Raw genomic sequence first — 19,630 nt, forward strand, 5'->3', positions numbered from 1 at the left:
AAATCTATGTCATCTCTTTGAACCCTATGAAGGTACCTAGGGCATCATGGTTTCTGGAAAATTATGTGTGTCCTTAGCCTTACTTTCAACAACTTTCAGATTTTCTTTTACTGCATCTGAATTTCTCTTATGTTTTCCTTGAGTTTCTCACCTTCTGATGTTTGTTTCTTAGAGCTACCTTTTTCTTAAGTAGTAAAACCATGCAGATGGATATAACAGATACTGCCACTTGTGAATCAAAGTGTGACAGATTGTGTCTGTAAAAATGAAAACTAAAATTAACTAATTTGAATCAGCACACAGGAAGTTTAACATTGTTACCAACACATTTGGCATTAAAAAGTTGTGTCTAGTAGTCTTCACTATCAGATGCAAGATGGCTCAATCAGTCAACATCTCAGTGTGCAATACTGTATGTTGTTAATACTTCAAAAACTAGTCACTGGAGCATTATTAAAATAGTGGACTTTTGAAAAATTTCCTGTTGATGAAATTTAAAGACTGCTTTACGTATTAGTCTCTGGAATCTAAAACACAGCGTAGTTTATATTTTCAGATACTACAGATAATTAATTCTCTTAATATTGGTCTGGAAGTGTGGGAATATAGTGTAAGATTGGCAAGGAGGGTTGTAAATACTCTCAAGTGACTTGCAGCTGGGATGTCAAAAACACATGTATCATAGTAATTGTTTTTGGCCTCGTGTGTTGGATGAGTAGAGAATCTGTGTATAGATAGCATAGATAACATAGGCCTGTGATAGACTGTGGGGCCCTATTGAACACACTTGAGATCCCTGCCTTGCTGTGGGGGAGATCAAAGCACAGCGGGATATTGCACCTGTGCAAATCCCTGAGATGCAGGTGGGACCCGCAGGTTTGGTGATGCTCCAGCATGGACCAAGTGTCTGCACTACCTGTGTCCCTTCTTTTGTGCCCCTGCCTGAATACTGCTTCAGGGGCCCCAGGTGACGAGGTAACAAAAACAAGCTTACTCTTTGCATTTCATCTGTTGTTGTATGGTTCTTGCTGCATCTCCTATGCCAGCTCACACAGGAAGTATAGTTTATTCCTTTTGAAAATTCTTGAAGGTAATGTATTGTTTAACAGTATGATTTGATACAACAAACTACTTTTTTTTAATTTATATAAAAACATTGATAAGAAATTAATAGATTTTCAATGAGTTACATTAGATTTTGTGTTATACAGTGACTAAGTGTAGTCTCTCAATATATATATATATACATACTGTTTGATATAGTCTCTAATATATATACTATACTATTTAATGATAAAAAATTTGTATTTCAGAGATGCAGCCAAGGTGGTCATGCATTCGGCTGATGCATTTGCACCTGTGGCCTACCTTCATTTTTTAAAACTACACCTGGAGAATAAGGCAAGTAGGCTGCAAATGTTCTTTTCCTTTCATCATATTCTCATGTAAATTTTACATTCAAATAACAATGTAGATATTTAGCTGAATTTCAGAACTTGCCCTTAGGAATGATCAGACACACTTGTGTCAGGTGAATGAATGGAAGTAGTATATTTGTGTGGCATTTTTCATCTCAAAACCTCAAGGTGCTCAGTCAAATGTGGTTCAGGGAAGCGCATGCGCAACCTGGGTAAAACAGCTGCACTCTAGAACAGAGCTGTATTGCTAAACCATGTGAACAGTATTGATTTGTTGGGAGGTGGCATCTCTTTTTGATGTTTCTGTTGTAAAGTGGATGATATAAAAACTTGCTAACCTGTAAGTGCTTGAGTTTTGAATGTTCTGGGTTTGCGGGTTTTTTTCCATATGAAAAATACACTTAATGAATGACTTCTAATCATGTGAAGATTATCTTGGTCAAACATTTTAAAGGAATCATCATTAGTTTGTTGAAACTAATTCTGATAATTTATGATTCTGTAGAAAGAGCAGAACAGGAATAAGAACTCAGGTGGTTTAAATGTTGCAGACTTTCATGTGAACAGAAATAAGGTCAAAACAGACAATATTTGTCATCACTTTTCTGTTTTTCATTTTATTATTTTACAGTTAAAATTATTCTTTCTTCCTTAGCCTCTACAAGTGTTAGTATTTTATTGAAGACAATGCATCATGATCTTCTATTGTTGCAGTCATCTTTTTATAGCTCTTATACCTTTCTGCACTTTGACGATAGAAGTGCAGAAATTGTTACAGAACATTATTCTATTGGTATTTCAAATTTCATGTATCTTAAGCAATATTTCCTGCATGTCTTTCAATAGATCATGCCTTCCCCTCTTCCTTACATTTTTTTTTTTTAATTTTATTGTTCAAAACATATAAAATACCTCAGTGTTTTTCTTCCATGATGGTCTCATTTCGCCTTAGAAAGTAAATTGTGTTTCATCCTGTCAATTTCTAGTTTTGGATTTCTTTCAAACATAAAACATTAAACATTTGTGTGGGACACTGAAAATGATATAAACTATGTGAAAAAGAAACCAAATAGGCTGAATAAAGGAAAATTTGGGAATGTGGCATGGTGGGGAAGACTGATAATATATTGACATTTCTTTGGGGGCACTGACTTTATTGCTCATAGAAAACTTGATGCTAAAATGTACCATACATCACTACAATGTGACAGGCTAGGGAAAATGAAAACCACAAAGCTTTACATAAATCAGAAGAAAAATCATATTAAAATGCATAATATTTGATATAAGAATCACAATTTTACTTTTATCTGTTCAGTAGCTCTTCTCCCCTTCTTATGTAGATGCTTTAGATTTGGTTAAAGCCCCACAGTTTCAGGCAGTATTGTAGTAAATCGTATTTCCAATCCTGTCACACTTTGCAAGGGGTAAGGTTTGCAGCAGCTTGCCCTGAATTTTAGTACATAAACTAATGTATATTTAAAAGGAAAAGAGTCTGATTTTTGCAAAAGCATTAAGATCTTTTAGCTGTAGATTATTTTATGTCATGATAAAATAAGCTAAGTTTTTGAGAAGTTATAAATATGGAGAACCAGTCAGACTTTCAGACCGTAACTGTTAGCATTATTTAACTGCATAATAATAAAGGCATGCCTTCAAGGTTGATATGCCTGTACTATTGGACTTTGGTTCAGTATTTTGTTATTATAGCCTGTGGAAAAATTTAAGTATCTGTTAGCATGCAGCACTTAACAGCCAATTCCATAATAATAAAGTACTGCAGGAAAAAAACTGCTTCAGAAGGAGTTTGAGGCTTTCAAGGGATTACTGAAAATTGGGAAAAATAATAACCATTATGAACAATGTGTAAAAGTAGCCACTTTTGTAAGCACTTTGTAGAATATATTAAGTCTCCACAGTGAACTGTAATTCTAGTAAGTATTATGACATCAGTTTTGTTATCTTTTCTACTGTGAGATAAACATTTTTAACTGAATTGTATGTTAATTTTGTCTTTGTTATTTGCTACAAGTCTTAATTTTACATTCCTTGAATTTACTTTTAAAATCATTTTGCAATTATAGCTAGTGCACCTTGGTTTCTTCTGTCTTTTCTCCTCTATAATGCATTTTCTTTAGCTAAATCTCTTCATGTTTGACTACAAAGCCTGCTTAGAAATTTGGTTTAGATTGTTTCTGGCATCAAAATGAGCCCTTGTGCCTAGGGGAACATAACATTGTACTCACTGTTCTGGTTTAATATATTTCTGTGCAACTTCAAGATGTTTTTTGCATAATAATTGAAGCTTTTTTTAGGCACACACACTTTTCTTTTATAAATAGTGATGCAGAGAAGGCTAAAGAGATAAATACTATATTTTGTTATTAAAAATTTGGTAAACAATTTTTGTAGGCATTTTACAAAAAACAGTAAGAATAAAAAAGAATGTTAATGAAACACTAATGCTCAAAATTTGGGAATGCCTCTTTTACTTCAGAGTATAAAACAAGGTCACCACTATAATATAGATACCAAGTTTCATCAATATTTTACTTTGCCTAGATAATCACTTCATACACTTAAAATATAGAACGGGTTTTTTTGGAGGAGATAAGTTCTGAAGCATATTCTAGAATCTTTAAATTAGGTGTATTGGCCTTCTACTCAAGGAAAATTAAATTCTGAGTATTTTCAACTAGGAAAAATACAACTGTGAAACTTTTATTTTTTTACTTTGTCAACACAATGAACTTGCTTTTACTTTCTGCTATTTTTATTTTACTTTTCTGTGTTGGCTTTGTAAAGATCAGAAACAGAAATTAAAGCTGTTGGAGCTTCTGCTGATGGGAACATACTTCTGATGACAGTAGTCAATATACTAGCTGTGGTTCATGCTTTCACATTTGCTCTTTCCCACATTTAATAATGAATACTTTGTTTCCGAGTTCCAGTGAGTGGGAGCACACACATATCAAACAATAAAACATGGGAAGCTGCAACCCCTTAAGTTTGAAAAGTCCAGAATTAGAGGGAATAACATAGTTTTCTTTCTACACTTTGCAGAAGAAAGGAGCCTGTTTGCCTATAAGAGACCCAGGAATCATGCATGCTGCTGCTTTTTCTTATAATGGACCATTGCAGTATATTACCTGTTATAAACTGAGATTGTGTTTTCCTGTTTGTAAAAGATCTTGACCTTGTAGCTGGAACACGTCAGAAGTGTAAGCAGTTTGCCCCTGATAAATGGCAGGAGATCTATTGTACAAGTAATTTTGGAGAAGATTTTAAAGCGTTTATAGAATTCTGTAATTTGTACACTTGTAAGTTTAGAAAAGGTTTTCAGGAGACATCTGTGTGCCATGTGTATTAAAGGCATACAATCCTATAGGTTATATATTATTTAACATTGTGGTCTTTTTCTGTCCAGTTCCTCGTTAATTATTTTAGTTAATCTAGATTTAGAACTTTAGCTTTAGAATTAGACTTTGTCAGTGATGTCAGGGAAAATAGGAAGGAGTTTCAAGTTTCAAAACATGTTTTGTAGATGGCATTGTGGGTAGCATTTTTTGAATACTTTGTCAATGAACTATACTTCTTCTAGGCAACCTTTAGTTTCCCTTCTGCAGCATAAGAATATAGATAATCCTTATAGTTTTGTTTTCAAAACTTTATAGCAAATACCACCAAAATTTTTTTGTGCTCTGATTTATTTCAAACACTAAGATAATAAATAAAGGATTTTTTTTTCTACTCTATTCACTTGCAGATTCAGTCCAGTTCTCTGAGAAAAGATCATTTTTAGTTCTTTTCTTAATGAAGATACTTTATTTGAAAGTATTTTGGCATAAAGGACATTCTTTCCTATGATTCTGTATTGTACTCGAAGTAATGCAAGATGCATGTGATCTCATTATATTTATTTCAAGGAGTTCTGTTATCAAGGTGTATCACAAAGAATAAAGAGATTATTGTAATCTTTTGTCTTCTGAGCTCTCTGCTCCACTATATTCTCTTTACTGTTCAGTGGGAGAATTATCAGTTTTAGAATTGTGTTGTGATAGGTTTTTATACCAGTTTCTGTAGCAGAGAATGTAAGCTTTTTAAAAAGACAATCTGTTGTTTTCATAAAAGACCACTGCATGGAATTTCAGCTATATCAGTCAAAGTCCTAGCTCCAAGGCTTTTTCAACAGAAAAATTTGGATCTTGGAACACTTGTGCATTTGCTTAACTTCATTCTGAGCACACTTGCATCAATGACATGAGTTATGTGAATATAGTTAAGTGTATGCATGCATGCAGGCTCTGATCCAAAATTAGGTTGGTATCACAATGTACAGTGGGTGTGGGAGAAACTGTGTAACAAATGGGAAAATATATTGCTTCTGTGAAGTAACATGAAAATGTTATGCGATAAAATAGGTTCTGTAAGATTTAATTAAAATGTCATTATAGCAAGCTTGATTTTTTTCTTTTTAAAGTGATGAGAATATTATTCAGGAAAAGTTATTTTGTTTGTGGCAGTCTATAAGTTTTAGCTTCTTAGATTACTTCCTCTGTTGAGAGGAATGGAGTACCAGCATTTGTGTGGATTTAAATGTAGCTACTAAACAGAGTATGGCAGCTCTGCTTAGGCTGGCATCAAGCCTTTTGCTCCTCGGGTGCCAGGTTCCACACCTAATACTTCTGCTGTAGCCTGCACCTGTGCTGCTGTGGGAAGTGATTCATTACCAATGTTTTTGGAGCCTTGAATGAGTCATTGTGATGTATCATAGGCATTGAAATCAACAGACATCCCTAATTTTTTTACAGACTTATAAGAGATTTCTGATATTTTGCAATCATTTCCAAAAATTTTGCAACTGAACAGGCTTTTATGTATGTGTGGAAACACAGATGTATAATTTTATTTATCTCTGTAACAAAATACTGATAGAAGCTAAATTATTTGTAAAATACAGAGTTACTTAGGAAAAAGGTGACTGTAGATGGCATCACATGGCATCAGTTTGGGATATTTGTAATATTAACAAATTACAAAGCTACAGGGGAGTTCTCTATGTTATACCAAACTAGTTGTGATAGATCCTGTGAGGCTCATACCCTTGATTTTTTTTTTATTAAGTACATCCTGCAGAAGTCATGTTTAGAAACATAGAATAAAGCATTTTAGCTAGTGGCAAAAAATGGAAAAGGTGCTCTTTACAGAACATATAAATTTGGTCCTTCAGGTTAGGGAATGGAGAGAAGTTACAGATCTCTAACAGCAGCCGTAGAAGATACTTGTATCTGTAGATCTCTTCAAAGGTGATTATATAAAGCTTAATAAAAGTGAGTAAAAAACTGGCAAGCTGGAACTTCTTCCTTTTCAGTTAACTATTTTTTCCCTTCTGATGGATTTTTATGGCACAGTGAACTTAAAATCCAGGTGATATAAAAACAAAACTCAAAGCAGCAGTGTAATAGCATCATTCATATCACCATGTCTGTGCATGCTTACTTGGGGGTAGGACCAAGAGGTGAAGACTCTGCATGAGTTACATTAGAACTCCCTTGAATGCCCATGCTACAATGCAAATTGATTGTTTCATGGCAGATTCTACAAATTACTCAGTGAAAATAATTTACTTATTAAAACAACAATTTGTAAGAAGCTACTTGTAGCACTTCTGGCATGTGATGCTGCTATGCAGTCTGTAAATGTCCATGAAGTGATCTCTTGTAGGTAAAAAAATAAGAAACTTCTAAAATAATTTAATTTCCTTGGTTCTTGTAGCTTAAACCATCTTAAGATCTTTTTCAATTACAGATTTGTATTCCTGCGTCTTTATTTTTTTAAGTCATACCTGAGGACTTAGGAGCAATCAGGCATCCCTCTGGGTAATGGCAAAATGCACCAACTGATGACAGTAGTCAAAGGTGTAATTCAATGAGTGGGAAATGGTAGGGATGCTGCTGGATGCTTGTCTGTGGTAATGTTGGAATGCATGTCATGTTTGTGCTAAATTGCAGTTTTTGTCTGGGGTATTGCGTTACATCTTCTTGACTTCTTTTAACCTCTGAGGTACAATTGATTCATGTAAAGTAGACTATTGCCTTGTCTTTCTTGGAGAAATGAATAAAATGAAGTCCAATCAAATAACATCAGACCCTCTTAGATAATAGACTTAGTGTTTACAGTGCTTATAAAACTACCTATGACCTCTTTCAGAGTCAGCAGAACTGAGTTTCCTCTCACAGATAATGATCTTCTTGTAATTTAGCCTTTTCTTAAAATTTCCAAGTGCACTCTTTTAACTTAACTGGATCCTTTTTCGTGTTTTGTCAACTTTTTATCTTGCCTTATCTGGATTTATTATAATTTTTATGAATTTCGTATTTAAGAAGCCTGCAGTAAAATGCATAGTTTAGACACTACATGAAATTTGAGATCTTTGGGAAGAAATTTAATGGAGAGAATCTGGCATTACAGCATGCAGTGATGTTTGATTAGGGTTTCTAGGTAAATTCTGTCATAATTCATACTGCTTGTAGATAGACAAGTGGTATTACCCAAGCTAATGGTCCAAAAGTCAATATGCTCTGCAGATAAGTCTGATTGAAAAATCAGATGGGAGAGAGTAAGGGTTCTGATTGCTCTAAAATTAGAAAGCAAACAAAAAAAAAAAAAAAAAAAACACACTAAAAATGTATGCTGTAATCATGTGGCATGTTGAAAATGTAATGAGCACTGAATTGTTAAAGACTGGTCAGTAAGCACTCTGGCTGGTTTGTTTTTTTCTTTAAAAGGTAATGTGGGTAGTTTTCTCTTCCTGGTCCTGAGAAAGAATTTGGGAAGAATTCCTTGTCAAGAAATTACTTCAATGTATAGATCTTGGGAAATGCATTTTTCTGTTATCTCAACTCATACTAAAGCATTTTATGGAAAGGATAATCTTCGTGAGATAATAGAGTTGTTTTTTTTTTACATGGACTGCCTTCATTCATTGTTCCAAAAAGTTTTAAAACTTTTTTATTAGTCTTTTGCTGTATTTCAAGTATTTAATGACAATGTTAATTATAAAATTATTACTTTTGTGCTTTTGTTCCTTTGTTCACTTCGTTTATACTATTTGTTTTTTTGAAAACACAGTTGTCTTGTATATAATTGTGGGATACCATGTCTTTATAATAGTATTCTTTCTGTCTATTCTTGGGTTTCATATTTTTTTCATATCTGCTGTCCTCAGTTACTAAGTCTGCTTTTTCTTCCATTTAGTATGTCAACAGGAGTACATTATGTTTTGCCAGTTCTGCAATCTAATGGGAAATCCTAATGCTATTATTTTGTGAATTGTTCTAAGATGTGTACCTGTTGAACTGTAATATTTTTTATAACTTAAACATGTATTTGAATGATAAAATGTGCTGATTTCATACTGCTTAGCATGTTGTTTACTTGCTTATTTTATAATGTTTGTCTCAAGCAGGAAGAATCCTTGGGTACTTTTGTGGTCAGTAGCTGTTCTTGTGAGATAAGCTGCATGGATGATGATGTTTTTCCTTCATCAGAATATGAACCACAGAAAAATATTCCAGTCATCTGGAAGACTTTGAAACATAACTCTTTGGGTTTCAGTGAGTTTCACACTTTTTTTTTTAAATGAGATTAAAAGATTGCCTATTTCATGCATGTGGAATATCTTAATTACTATCCAAACACTCCTGAAAAAAATGTACTCAATGTGTAGTAATTAGTCTGAAAAGAGATATCCTACTAGAATACAATTTTCTGATAATAATCAATAGATCTATAGTAGTGAAGCATTTCAACTTAGCTTACAGGAGCATAACATTATTTTTTCTTTCTTTTTTTCCCCCTCTTCCCTTTCCTCTCCTTCTCCTGGAAATACCACAACATTTCTGTTATACTACATACACAGATGGGTAAACTTCCTGAAAACTAAGTTTCACAGCTGACAGGCTTTGGGCATTGAATAGTAGTTAGGTCTTATATATTTCTTGAATATGGAGAAGTGCCTGGTGGGCTTTAAAAATGTCTAAACACGTTATGCATTTGCAAAGATTGTCAGAACCAGGTTAAGCACCTAACTTCCAGTAAAATTTGGCATACAAGTTTGAAAATCTGTTTTTATGCCACTTGAATACTTTTGGAAATTTTAGCTTTTCAGTGTCACATCTTGTGTCAAGTCTGTAACCAAACAGGTAAAGAAATTGTGAAAGATCAGCAAAAAAGGGAAGGGAGGAGAAAAAATACTGAAGTTCTCAGCTAATATGCTACTTGTATGCATATTTTGTGAAGGCAGTGTTCGAAAAGGATTTGGGGGCTTTTCTCCTAGAACCCTTGCTTTTACATCTGTTTGTAAATATTTTTGAAGATGTTTTTAGTTTGTGGATTTTTGTTCTGTTGAAGTTCTTTAAACAATTTAAAATGTATCTTTGGTTAATCTGAAACCTTTCATTGTTATAATCATAGTTCTTTTCTTCATTCCCCATAGCTAAGACACTTCAAAATTCAGGAAAATCCCTGAGTGGTTACCAATGGTTTTCAGGTATCACTGCCCACTTCCTTCCATCAAAGAATAAAAATGCTCAAGATGCAGCACAAGAAGCATTTTCTTCTCTCAGAGGTGCTTTATTCAGTTAATATATTATCTGCTGTCACTGATTGTGTTTTTAATATGATCTCAAGAAAGAATCTGTATTTTCATGTGGTTTTACAACTTTATAGGTTGTGGTTGTTGGTTTGCCATCTCATTTTGCATTTGATTAGAACCTTTCCTATCAAGACTGCCAGCTTTAATATTTAACACATCGTAATTTAACTGGCTTTGAAGGCCCTGGAAAGACAGAGTAGTGTTCATCTCACTGTAAAAACTCTATTTACATAGTACTTGCTCTCTTTATAGCATTTTTGAAATATATAGTGTGTGTATGTATGTGTGCTATAGATGCTGTCTACTTGCTAAAACATGTTTGTAGCTTCCATAATATTAAATTAAGTTTTCTAGAAAGCCGATATACATTTTGGCATCTAGGATTAGGTCAGTAGCAGTAAATATAATTTATATTCCTAATGTAAAGGCAAAATTGCTGTCTTGGGAAACATGAAATCCAGGTTCTTTACATGATTCTGACATATAAAATAAAATGTTCATGGTTTTGTTTTGTATTTTTTCATTCTAAAGTTGCAGTAAAGTATGTTTGTACAGGCTTCTTTTCATTCACAAAAATTGAAATAATTTTTAGTATCTAAATGGGTAAACTCATATTCTTGTTTATGAATTTGCATGACATATTGTCCTATCGTATCTAATTTTTTTTCATGTCCAGCTGAGTATTCATGATTGATTATAGGATGATAAAGAAACTCTATAATTTTTTTTCAGAAGCAAAATTATACTTGGTAGAAGGCCATTAAGCTAGTTTTTGATTGCTTGGAAACCAGCAAGGTGGAGATGATCAGACTTTTACAGAAAAAGGCAGTAGATATTTTAGTGTAAATTTGCATATCATCTATCAACTGAAGTAAGAGGATTTTGCAGGAGGGTTTCTTTTCTTTTTTTATCATTATATTTGAATTGAAGTTAGCTTGTATAAACATTATGTAATTTTGCTTTAGCATCTGCCAAAAAAGGTTGTGTCTGACTAGTGCAGTTGCCTACCTATTGCTTTCAACAGATTACTTGCATTACCTGTGTGATTGTAAGAGAAAAAAGTAGTTTTCTGATCCTTTGCAGAAAATTTCAGTTCTCACATTTCTTTTAGTTATTCTCCTTTTGGAAGTGCGTGTGGAAACTGAATGAATTATGGTTCTGTCATAGCAAACAAAATAATTTGCTTCTGAGAACTTAATCTGCAAATGTGCACAGATTAAGGCTTTTTCAGAACACATATTTTGAACCTGTACAGCAGTTCAACTTCACTGTAGTGAGAATGGAATAAGCACAGTACTTTTAAACTCTTTGTTGGGCTAATTGATTTAACCACCTCTAAAGTGAATGTGTGCTGACAAAAAGATTTGGAAATGGACATTTTTTACTAGATGCAATGAAAAGTTCTGTAGAATGGATAGCCAAGAATGGGAGGGAATGTAGTGTATTGCTGTTTATACATTTGTTTTCCTAAACTCTCATGTTAAACTTTTCTTTAGCTATGATTGGAAGATGACAAAAATTGCTTTGCGTTGTATAATATAAAGCAGCTCTGGTGTAGTTGTACCATGGCAAAGTTTCATAAGCTGAAGGAAACTGTGCAGTTTTATTACATTAATACTGGCTAAAGTTCTTAAATGCTACTTCCTGTAGACAGTTTGGATACTGTATTTTGTGACTGTCAGCTAAGGATTCTGGATAACATCCAATAAAAAACAAACAAAAATACCCCAACAAAACAAAAACCAACCAACCAAAAACAATCAAAAAGCTGTACTTCAGTCAAGATAACCTTTTAGGGCAGTTCAGCTTAAGTGAGGGTGAGTCTCACCTGATTATATTCTATAAATTATTAGAAACCATGAATGGCTTGAAATTCAACTGAAAGTCTGTAAGGTTTCCCTGTATATCCAGAACAGATGCAATGAGAATGCAGGGAAGCCTTTTCAGGTCCTGTGTCTGAAAAACTGAAGTTGTTGTAAAGAGCCCAAGAACTTGTTAACCAGTTCATCAGGTATGCCTTTCTACTAGAGAAGCTGTTTTGGGAGTCAATTTCATTTTGATTGTAAGCTGGGGAAAAGTTATTCCCCACCGTTCTTCTAATTAATGCAAGGGAATAAGGGATAGTACTTTTACTTAGGAGATATTTTTTAAGTAATGTAGAAATTATGAATTTACCCAAATCACTCCCTTCAGCTTACTCTGTGTCCACAAATTAGAGTCATTTTTTTGGCTCATATATTTTAAATTCAGAGTGGGGAAGTTTGTGTGTGGGGAGGTATGTATCAGTTGATCAAGGGCTTTTTCCCCCTCCAGTATTTCATATAAAGCTGCAGAACTTTTAACTGCAGACCTTTCTTCTGGACTAAAGTGTTGGCTGGAAATTCAAAAATTGTCCTTGTTTCCTCCTTAACTGATGATGTATTGACCTAGTGATTGCTATCAGTTAGCATTCAAATGCATTTCTATTTCCATACAGAATGGCCATTGTATGCTAATTTATCAGGTGATATTTCTGGACATGTATTGGGACTTCATAGGCATTGTATGAAATTCTAGCTGCTATATAGCCTCTTATATCACTTATGCACACTTTCTTTTCTATGAGAACTCCCCTCTTCAGATTGCCTTTGTTATTGGCAGTATGACTAAGTAAAACTGAGACATTTAGAAAAAAATTCAGTACTGGTGTGACCAAACTAATCTTAATGAAAGTGTGGAAATTCCTGAACTGTCTTTAAAAGCACTGCAAAGTTTAACACAAAAACTGTTTCTCACTAAGGTGACAAACTTCAGAGATTGTCTTTATACCCTTGTACTTCTCAACTGAAAAACAAATATATAAGTATATATATATGTACACACTGTAACATTAAAGGGCAAGATGCTCAAAATTACACTAAGAACTTTACATGGCTTATTTCAATTTGGTCACAGAGTACTCTCTTATTATATATGTTCTATATTCAGAAAAGATTTTGTCTTCATTTAGTTTCTATTTTCGTGAGCTACGAAAGGGACACTGCAGAGATGATGACATATCTGGCTATGTTGTTGAATGTATGAGAGTAATACATTCTTTCTGAGTACTATGTCTGGAATATTCTATGCATACACATTCAGATGATCTTAACTTCTCAGTTTCTATTCTTTAGCTGTCTGCTTGAGCTTTCCTCTGCTCTCATCTTTCCTTCATTTCTCCTGTGGCCAATTCTGTTTCCTATTGTCTGTCTAGCCATTTATAATTCTTTGTTTATGCAGAGATTATTATTGCAGTGAGAGTTTTTAAAAACAGCTTAGACAAAGCGTCCCTCTGGAATGGCATATAAATATTTGATCCTTTTCTTGAAGACAGCTATTGTCCCTTCCAGTGCTGTATTTTTGTGATTCAAAGTCCTTTGTAGATTACTAATTGTCACAGAATGAGCACCCTACCCCAAGCCCCCCCAGGACAATCAAACTTATGGATACAAGTAATTCAGGCTGTAATGTATCTACATGCATGGATGCATGGTGTGTTTTCATGAGACAAGAATTCACCACTGCTCAGAGTGGATAAAACTTACTTTGTAGTCTTCTTCTGTATATTTGGAAAACTAACATGAGAAAGAATGTAGTGAAAGAAAGAAGTATTAAATGGGGAAAGTATATTGCAAAACCTTCAGTCTTATTTAGACGACAGTTAGGTTATTGCCAGTTGGTTTTGCTGAACAAAACCAGGATGCCTATGCTGTCTTTCTAAACACATTTACAATATTCTGTTTTTAACAGTTTTTTGGTTTTGTTTTTGTTTTTAATTCTGCAGCTAATTTGACTTCAGAGGGACTGAAACTGAAGGATATTATTTTGGTTCATCTATATATGAAGAGCATGAAAGATTTCAGTGTTATAAACTCAGTTTATGTGACAGAATTTGATTTGTGTCCACCAACAAGGTAGGATTAGACTACTGCTATAGTATATTTATGATGCACTGTGATAGACTGAATTATTGTAGCCATATTTGTGAAGCATTTTGCCAAATGTTTGTGTCTCACAGAAGAAGACTTGTGCTGCCTTTTGGAGTATTAACATCACAGCTGCTCATGTCAAAACCACTAGGGTTAGAAATTCCTGCTTTAATATATACCATAAGGTTTACAAATGCCCCCCCCCCCGCCCCGATATGGACTTACAGAAGGATAATACATGGTTTGCAAGTCTTAGTTCTTTTTGACTTGATTGAACTGACAACTGTTTGTATTGCTGGGATTTTATTTGCTTTTCTTTTCTGTTTGCATCCCTTGACCTGTTGGCAGTACTTCTCTGAATGCAACCCAGGATATCATCAAACTTCTTTGTCACAAGAGCACATTGTTGATTCATGCTCAAGTTGGTGTCCATCAGCAGCTCTGTAATGCTGCTTTTGAGCCAGTGGGCCCACAGAATATACTGGACCTTGGGTTTGTTCCACCCCCAGGTGTAGGACTTGCAGCTTCTCCATGGTGAAATTCATCAACTTCCTGTGTGCCAGTTTCTTCATCCTGTGAACATCCATGTAGATGGCAACTTGCCAAGGATACAGTGCCCCATCATGCAGATTATGAATGAAGATGTTGAATAGGAGTGGACACAGTATAGGCTCCTGGGTGTTCACCTGTAAGACTTTGTGCCACTGATCCCACCCACTGGGCCTGGCTGTTCAGCCAGTTTTCACTCCACCTCACTCTCTGCTCATCCAGCCCATACATCAAAAATTTCTCTATGAGTGCGTTACAGGAGAAAGTGTCAAAAGCATTACTGGAGCCTTACTACCAATATTAAGTCTTCCTAAAAGTGATGAGGTCTGGAACCTTCTAAGTCTTTGTGACAAATGTTACTCACTTTGTTCCATTTATTTTGTTAAATACTAAAGCAAAATTATTACCTGAGCTGTTGCCTGGGATTTACATCATGAGATACTGAAAGTTATTTCAAAACTATATTTAGTCTGTTTCTTTTCTTCCCCTGCCTATATGCACTTGGCTCTGGTTGAAGACAAATACTGGATGAGATGGATCTTTGGCTCAATCCAGTCTGGTTGTTATCCTATGTTTCCCTCAGATAATCAGACTAGATGGATACCTTAGCTGCACTTCCATGTTCAGTAAGAAGTGTGAAAATTAATTACACTGATGATAACACTTTAATTCATATATACACAAAGCATAGTTTTTTCAATATGTGTTGTACAAAATCTTCTATGTTGCATCCAAGTCTTTGTCTGACATAATGAAATTGCTTGGTGGTCTAGGTGTGTACTATGTGATTCCTATGTTATCCAGATGTAGTGGTTTTGTTTTCCATAGAAAATTAGATAAAAAACACCTAGCCCATGAATTTTTTCTTTTTTTAAAAAGATGTGTGCTAAAACTAATTTTCTGTTTGTATTTTTTATTGCCTTTGTCAAAATGGCTTATTTCTTTTTGCAGTAATTTGTAATTTTTTACAGTAATTTCTTATGCTTCGGAGATAATATGCTGAGAATGCAGAACTGATGTAGCTTGAGAAATTTCACTTGAATCAGAGGTTAATGCAGGTTGCTTGGGACCTCTGGAGGTCATCTAGTCTAATCCTGCACTAAAAGCAGGGTCAACCATGTGGTCATACCTCTTGTCTTCTTCATATTTTTAAAACCAACTGTTCAGCAATTTTCTAATGAAAAATCCTATATTTTATACTCTTATTGCAGAATATGAAGTGTAACAGAGACTTGTGAATTTTAAGTGTAGCAAGACAAATAGTACAAAGACATTTTTAAGATAATCATTACATTCCACTATACTGTGTGGGTGTCAGACCCAAAACAAGCAGAGAGAGGCTTCTTCAAGATGCTGACTGTAGGCCAGGATTATTAAATCAGAGAGAAATGGGAGGGTTGGCTGTGTATGCCTTCAGAGGAGGGATCTAATCCCAGATGCAAACTACACAAAATTAGTCTCAACTCCTGCATGTTGTAGGTTCTCTTTATAGTACTCAACTTCTCACAATTTAACTTTCATTTCTTATGCATGTTTTAGGTCTCCACATTTGCATAGCCAGCTACATAGCCTCCCATCAGTAAAATAAAAAGCTGGAAAGATTAGGAAGTTGCAGGAAAATGGCTTTTTACTTTTTATTTTTATGGAGCAAACAGTTTTCAGAGCATCATAGAATATCCTGAGTAGAAAGGGACCCACAAGGATTGTCAAAGTCTAACTCATGATCTTGCACAGGACACCTTAAGAGGCACACACTGTGCCTGAGAGCATTTGCCAAAAGCTTCTTGAGCTCTGTCTGGTGAGTGCTGTGACCACTTCCCTGGGGACCCTGCTCCAGTGCCAACCACCCTGTGGGTGAAGAACCTTTCCCTAGTATCCAACCTAAACCTCCCTGACACAACTTCACACCATTCCCTCTCCAGTCCTGTTGCTGTCACCCCAGAGAAGAGACCAGTGCCTGTCCCTCCTCTTCCCCTCATGAGGAAACTGTAAATGCAGTGAGGTCTCCCCTAAATCTCCTCCAGGCTGGGCAGACCAAGTGACCTCAGCTGCTCCTCATATGGCTGCCCATCAAGGCCCTTCACCATCTTTTTTGCCTTCCTTTGGATGCTCTCTAATGCTTTATATCTTTCTTATACTGTGGCACCCAAAACTGCCCCCAGCACTGGAGGTGAGGCTGCCCCAGCTCAGAGCAGAGGGGACAGTCCCCTCCCTTGCCCAGCTGTGTTGCTGTGCCTGATGCACCTCAGGACACAGGTGGCCCTCCTGGCTGCCAGGGCACTGCTGACTCATGTTCAACTTGCCGCTGACCAGGGTCCTCAGGTCCCTTTCCATAGCACTGCGTTTATGTTGCATATTTGTCTATGTTGCATTTTGTCCTGAAGAAAAATTATACAGCAGTTTGCATGGTTGCATCATTGCATTATGTACAGAGGCCTTGTTGTGGAAGTTCTCACAAGCAGTATGCTGGAAGCACTGATTCGGGTGTGGATCTGCAATAAATTTGCAAAATTGTCTTGAAAATTTACCAGCCCAAGCAGAAAATCCATTCATCCATGCTTATGATGATGGTAATGAGGAAAATATACGATATTTAAATGTGGGAGGTGAGGAGAAAAATAGTTTTCTTGGAAGAAATAAGCAAGATGGGAAGAATTTTATAAGGCTGTTACATTATATGTAAAGAGAACAAGTAATTTTTTGTTGCATTCCTGCTGGGAGCTAAATTATTTTTCTATGCATGGACTGCAAATATAATTATTTTTCAGGCTTTGAAATGTTGATTTCCCCACATAGACCCTCAACTCCCCCTGCTTTTTAACTGGCCACATGCAACACACATCTTTCTGTTCATCAAGGCACTCAGTCTTCCTTGGAGGAAACAAAAGTGAACTTTATAAATGAATGATTAAGTATATTTTGAGTCCTGTCATATGCATGAATCTGTCATGCAACTTAAAGTATAGCAGAAAAATATGTTAGTATTACAAATAACTTTTGAGAAGGTTGAAAAGGAACTATAAGCTACTGCTTTTTAGAAAACTTTGGGACTGTCACTTAGCAGCTTCATAGGGAAGTGCGGACTGGATGAGTGACCGGAGAGGTGAATTGAGAACTGTCAGAATGGCAGATGCCAGAGGGTCATAATCAGTGGCACAGGGTCTAGTTGGAGATCTGTCACTAACAGTGTGCCCCAAGGTTCAATATTGGGACCAGTCTTGTTTAATTTATTCATCAATGCCTTGGATGAAGGTGCAGATCCCTCCTTGGCAAGTTCACTGGTAACACCAATCTGGGAGGAGTGGTCAGTACCTCAGAGAGCTGTGCAGCCCTGCAGAAGGACCTTGACAGGTTGGAGAGATGAGCAGAAAAGAACCTTCTGAAATTCAGCAAAGGCAGGGGTACACGCTCCTGCACCTGGGGAGGAATGACCCCATGCACTGCAGGCTAGAGACTGAAGTGCTGGGAAGCAGCTCTGCAAAGAAGGACCTGGGAATCCTGGTGGATAAGAAGCTATCTGTGAGCCAGCAGTGTCCTTGAGAAGATAACAGTGTTAATGCTAGCAGGTTGTTGCAATACTCTAACTTTTGTTTTATGATCTGGGCAAAATGTTCTAAGATAATGTCCAGACAAAACAGAAGTGGAAAATAAATGTTGGAGGTTGGTTCAAGCAAAATTCCGTTTGAAAAAAAATAATTATCTTGGGTTTTCAGAGTATGCGTGGAAACACTGTTACCTGAAGGAGTGCTGTTTTGCATTGACTGCCTTGCACATAAGTATGACATGGCAACAGATGATGTAGTACATGATGAAAAGCTGGTCATGCATGTACAGAGCATTTCCCACTGGGCACCTGCCAGCATAGGACCTTACAGTCAGTCCATCAAGGTAGGAATTTTTGTTCCATCATGTGAAATATATGTGCCTTTACTGAAATGAATACAGTTATAAAGTCACTTTATCATTCTTCTTTTCTATGTGCAAAAGAAAATGTTTAAAAAAAATAGTGTTTTGAATTTATGGTTTTAAAACTTGTAGACAACTTATCTCTCAGCAGTTCTTCATTTTGTGATAATAAAACTGGTTAAATTATTCTTTTCAGAGAGTCTCAAGAACAGCATACTTCTGTTGTATATTATAATTAGACAAAAAACCTGTCATACTTTTATAATCTGCCTAGAATATAAACAGAGTTTAGGAACAGCTGAGGATATTTCAGTTTCCTTGTTAAAGCTCAAACATTTTTATAGGTAGAGTGAATCCTGAAAGGCTTATTTAATTAAATCCTTTTTGAGGCTTGTGGTGCTCCTTAACCATTTAAAAGAACTTCAAAGTTGAAGAATTGTTCTATTTTTCAAAATAATAGCAAACTGCACAGACTATTGCATACTATTTGGAATAATGAAAAGGAGGCACTAAAGTATCATGCTAAAATGGACCAAAAAATTTGCATTAAAAACATTCTCCTAATATGGTACTTTCTGTCCAGCTAGGACCATTCTGACAATTCATGAACTGTCTCAGCCTTTTCTGTTGCAAAAAATACATGCCTATCTTACCAATACTCTCCTTGTGTAATATATTGTCCAGTGGTGTGCAGATTGATTTAAGCAAGACTTCTGACATCTGTTTAAAATGCCTGAAATATTTTTGAGTCTGCACACCTAGTATAATGGCCATGCAATTATACTTTGTTTTGTCTTTGTCCTATTTTACAGAAAAATTCAGGAACAGAATTTTGCTTCAGAAGCTCATATGGAATTTGTTTTATTTTCAGGAAGAAATGTTGGTAGATTACTACTGTATGAATCTCGTTCTTACAGGATGGTGGGGTTTTATCATCTCTCTATATCCATTTTTCATGAGAAAGCAGAAAGTCAGTTTTTTAAACTTTGTTCCATTCAGACTTACGCTTCAATGATCATAATTATACCATATCATGCATAATCCTTCAAATATTATAATTAATAAGCTTTGTATCTTCGTTATTTAGAGAAACGTGTCTCACTTTACAACTGATCTCCATATGCTGGAACTGCCATCAACTAAATTCAGAAAAG

The 19,630-nt window shown here is 35.4% G+C and overlaps 1 protein-coding gene across 6 annotated transcripts in view; it reads left to right on the forward strand.

The window, feature by feature from the left end:
- DPH6 (diphthamine biosynthesis 6) overlaps window positions 1-19,630 on the forward strand; it is a 223,400-nt gene that overhangs the window by 71,201 nt on the left and 132,569 nt on the right. For 4 of the 6 annotated variants that reach the window (XR_014955604.1, XM_077784065.2, XM_085580407.1 and 1 more), the window contains exons 8-12: window positions 1,314-1,401; window positions 8,884-9,034; window positions 9,916-10,047; window positions 13,877-14,006; window positions 18,284-18,458. Coding sequence is in view for 5 of the 6 variants with exons in the window: in XM_077784065.2 (XP_077640191.2) it covers window positions 1,314-1,401; window positions 8,884-9,034; window positions 9,916-10,047; window positions 13,877-14,006; window positions 18,284-18,458 (676 nt within the window). In the remaining variant the exon portion in view is untranslated. The remainder of the gene's footprint in view (window positions 1-1,313; window positions 1,402-8,883; window positions 9,035-9,915; window positions 10,048-13,876; window positions 14,007-18,283; window positions 18,459-19,630) is intronic. The other 2 variants (XM_031504994.3, XM_085580408.1) reach the window with 1 other exon arrangement.

The sequence above is a fragment of the Lonchura striata genome, chromosome 5 (assembly GCF_050655825.1).
Source record: "Lonchura striata isolate lonStrDom1 chromosome 5, ASM5065582v1, whole genome shotgun sequence".
Taxonomy (NCBI): domain Eukaryota; kingdom Metazoa; phylum Chordata; class Aves; order Passeriformes; family Estrildidae; genus Lonchura; species Lonchura striata.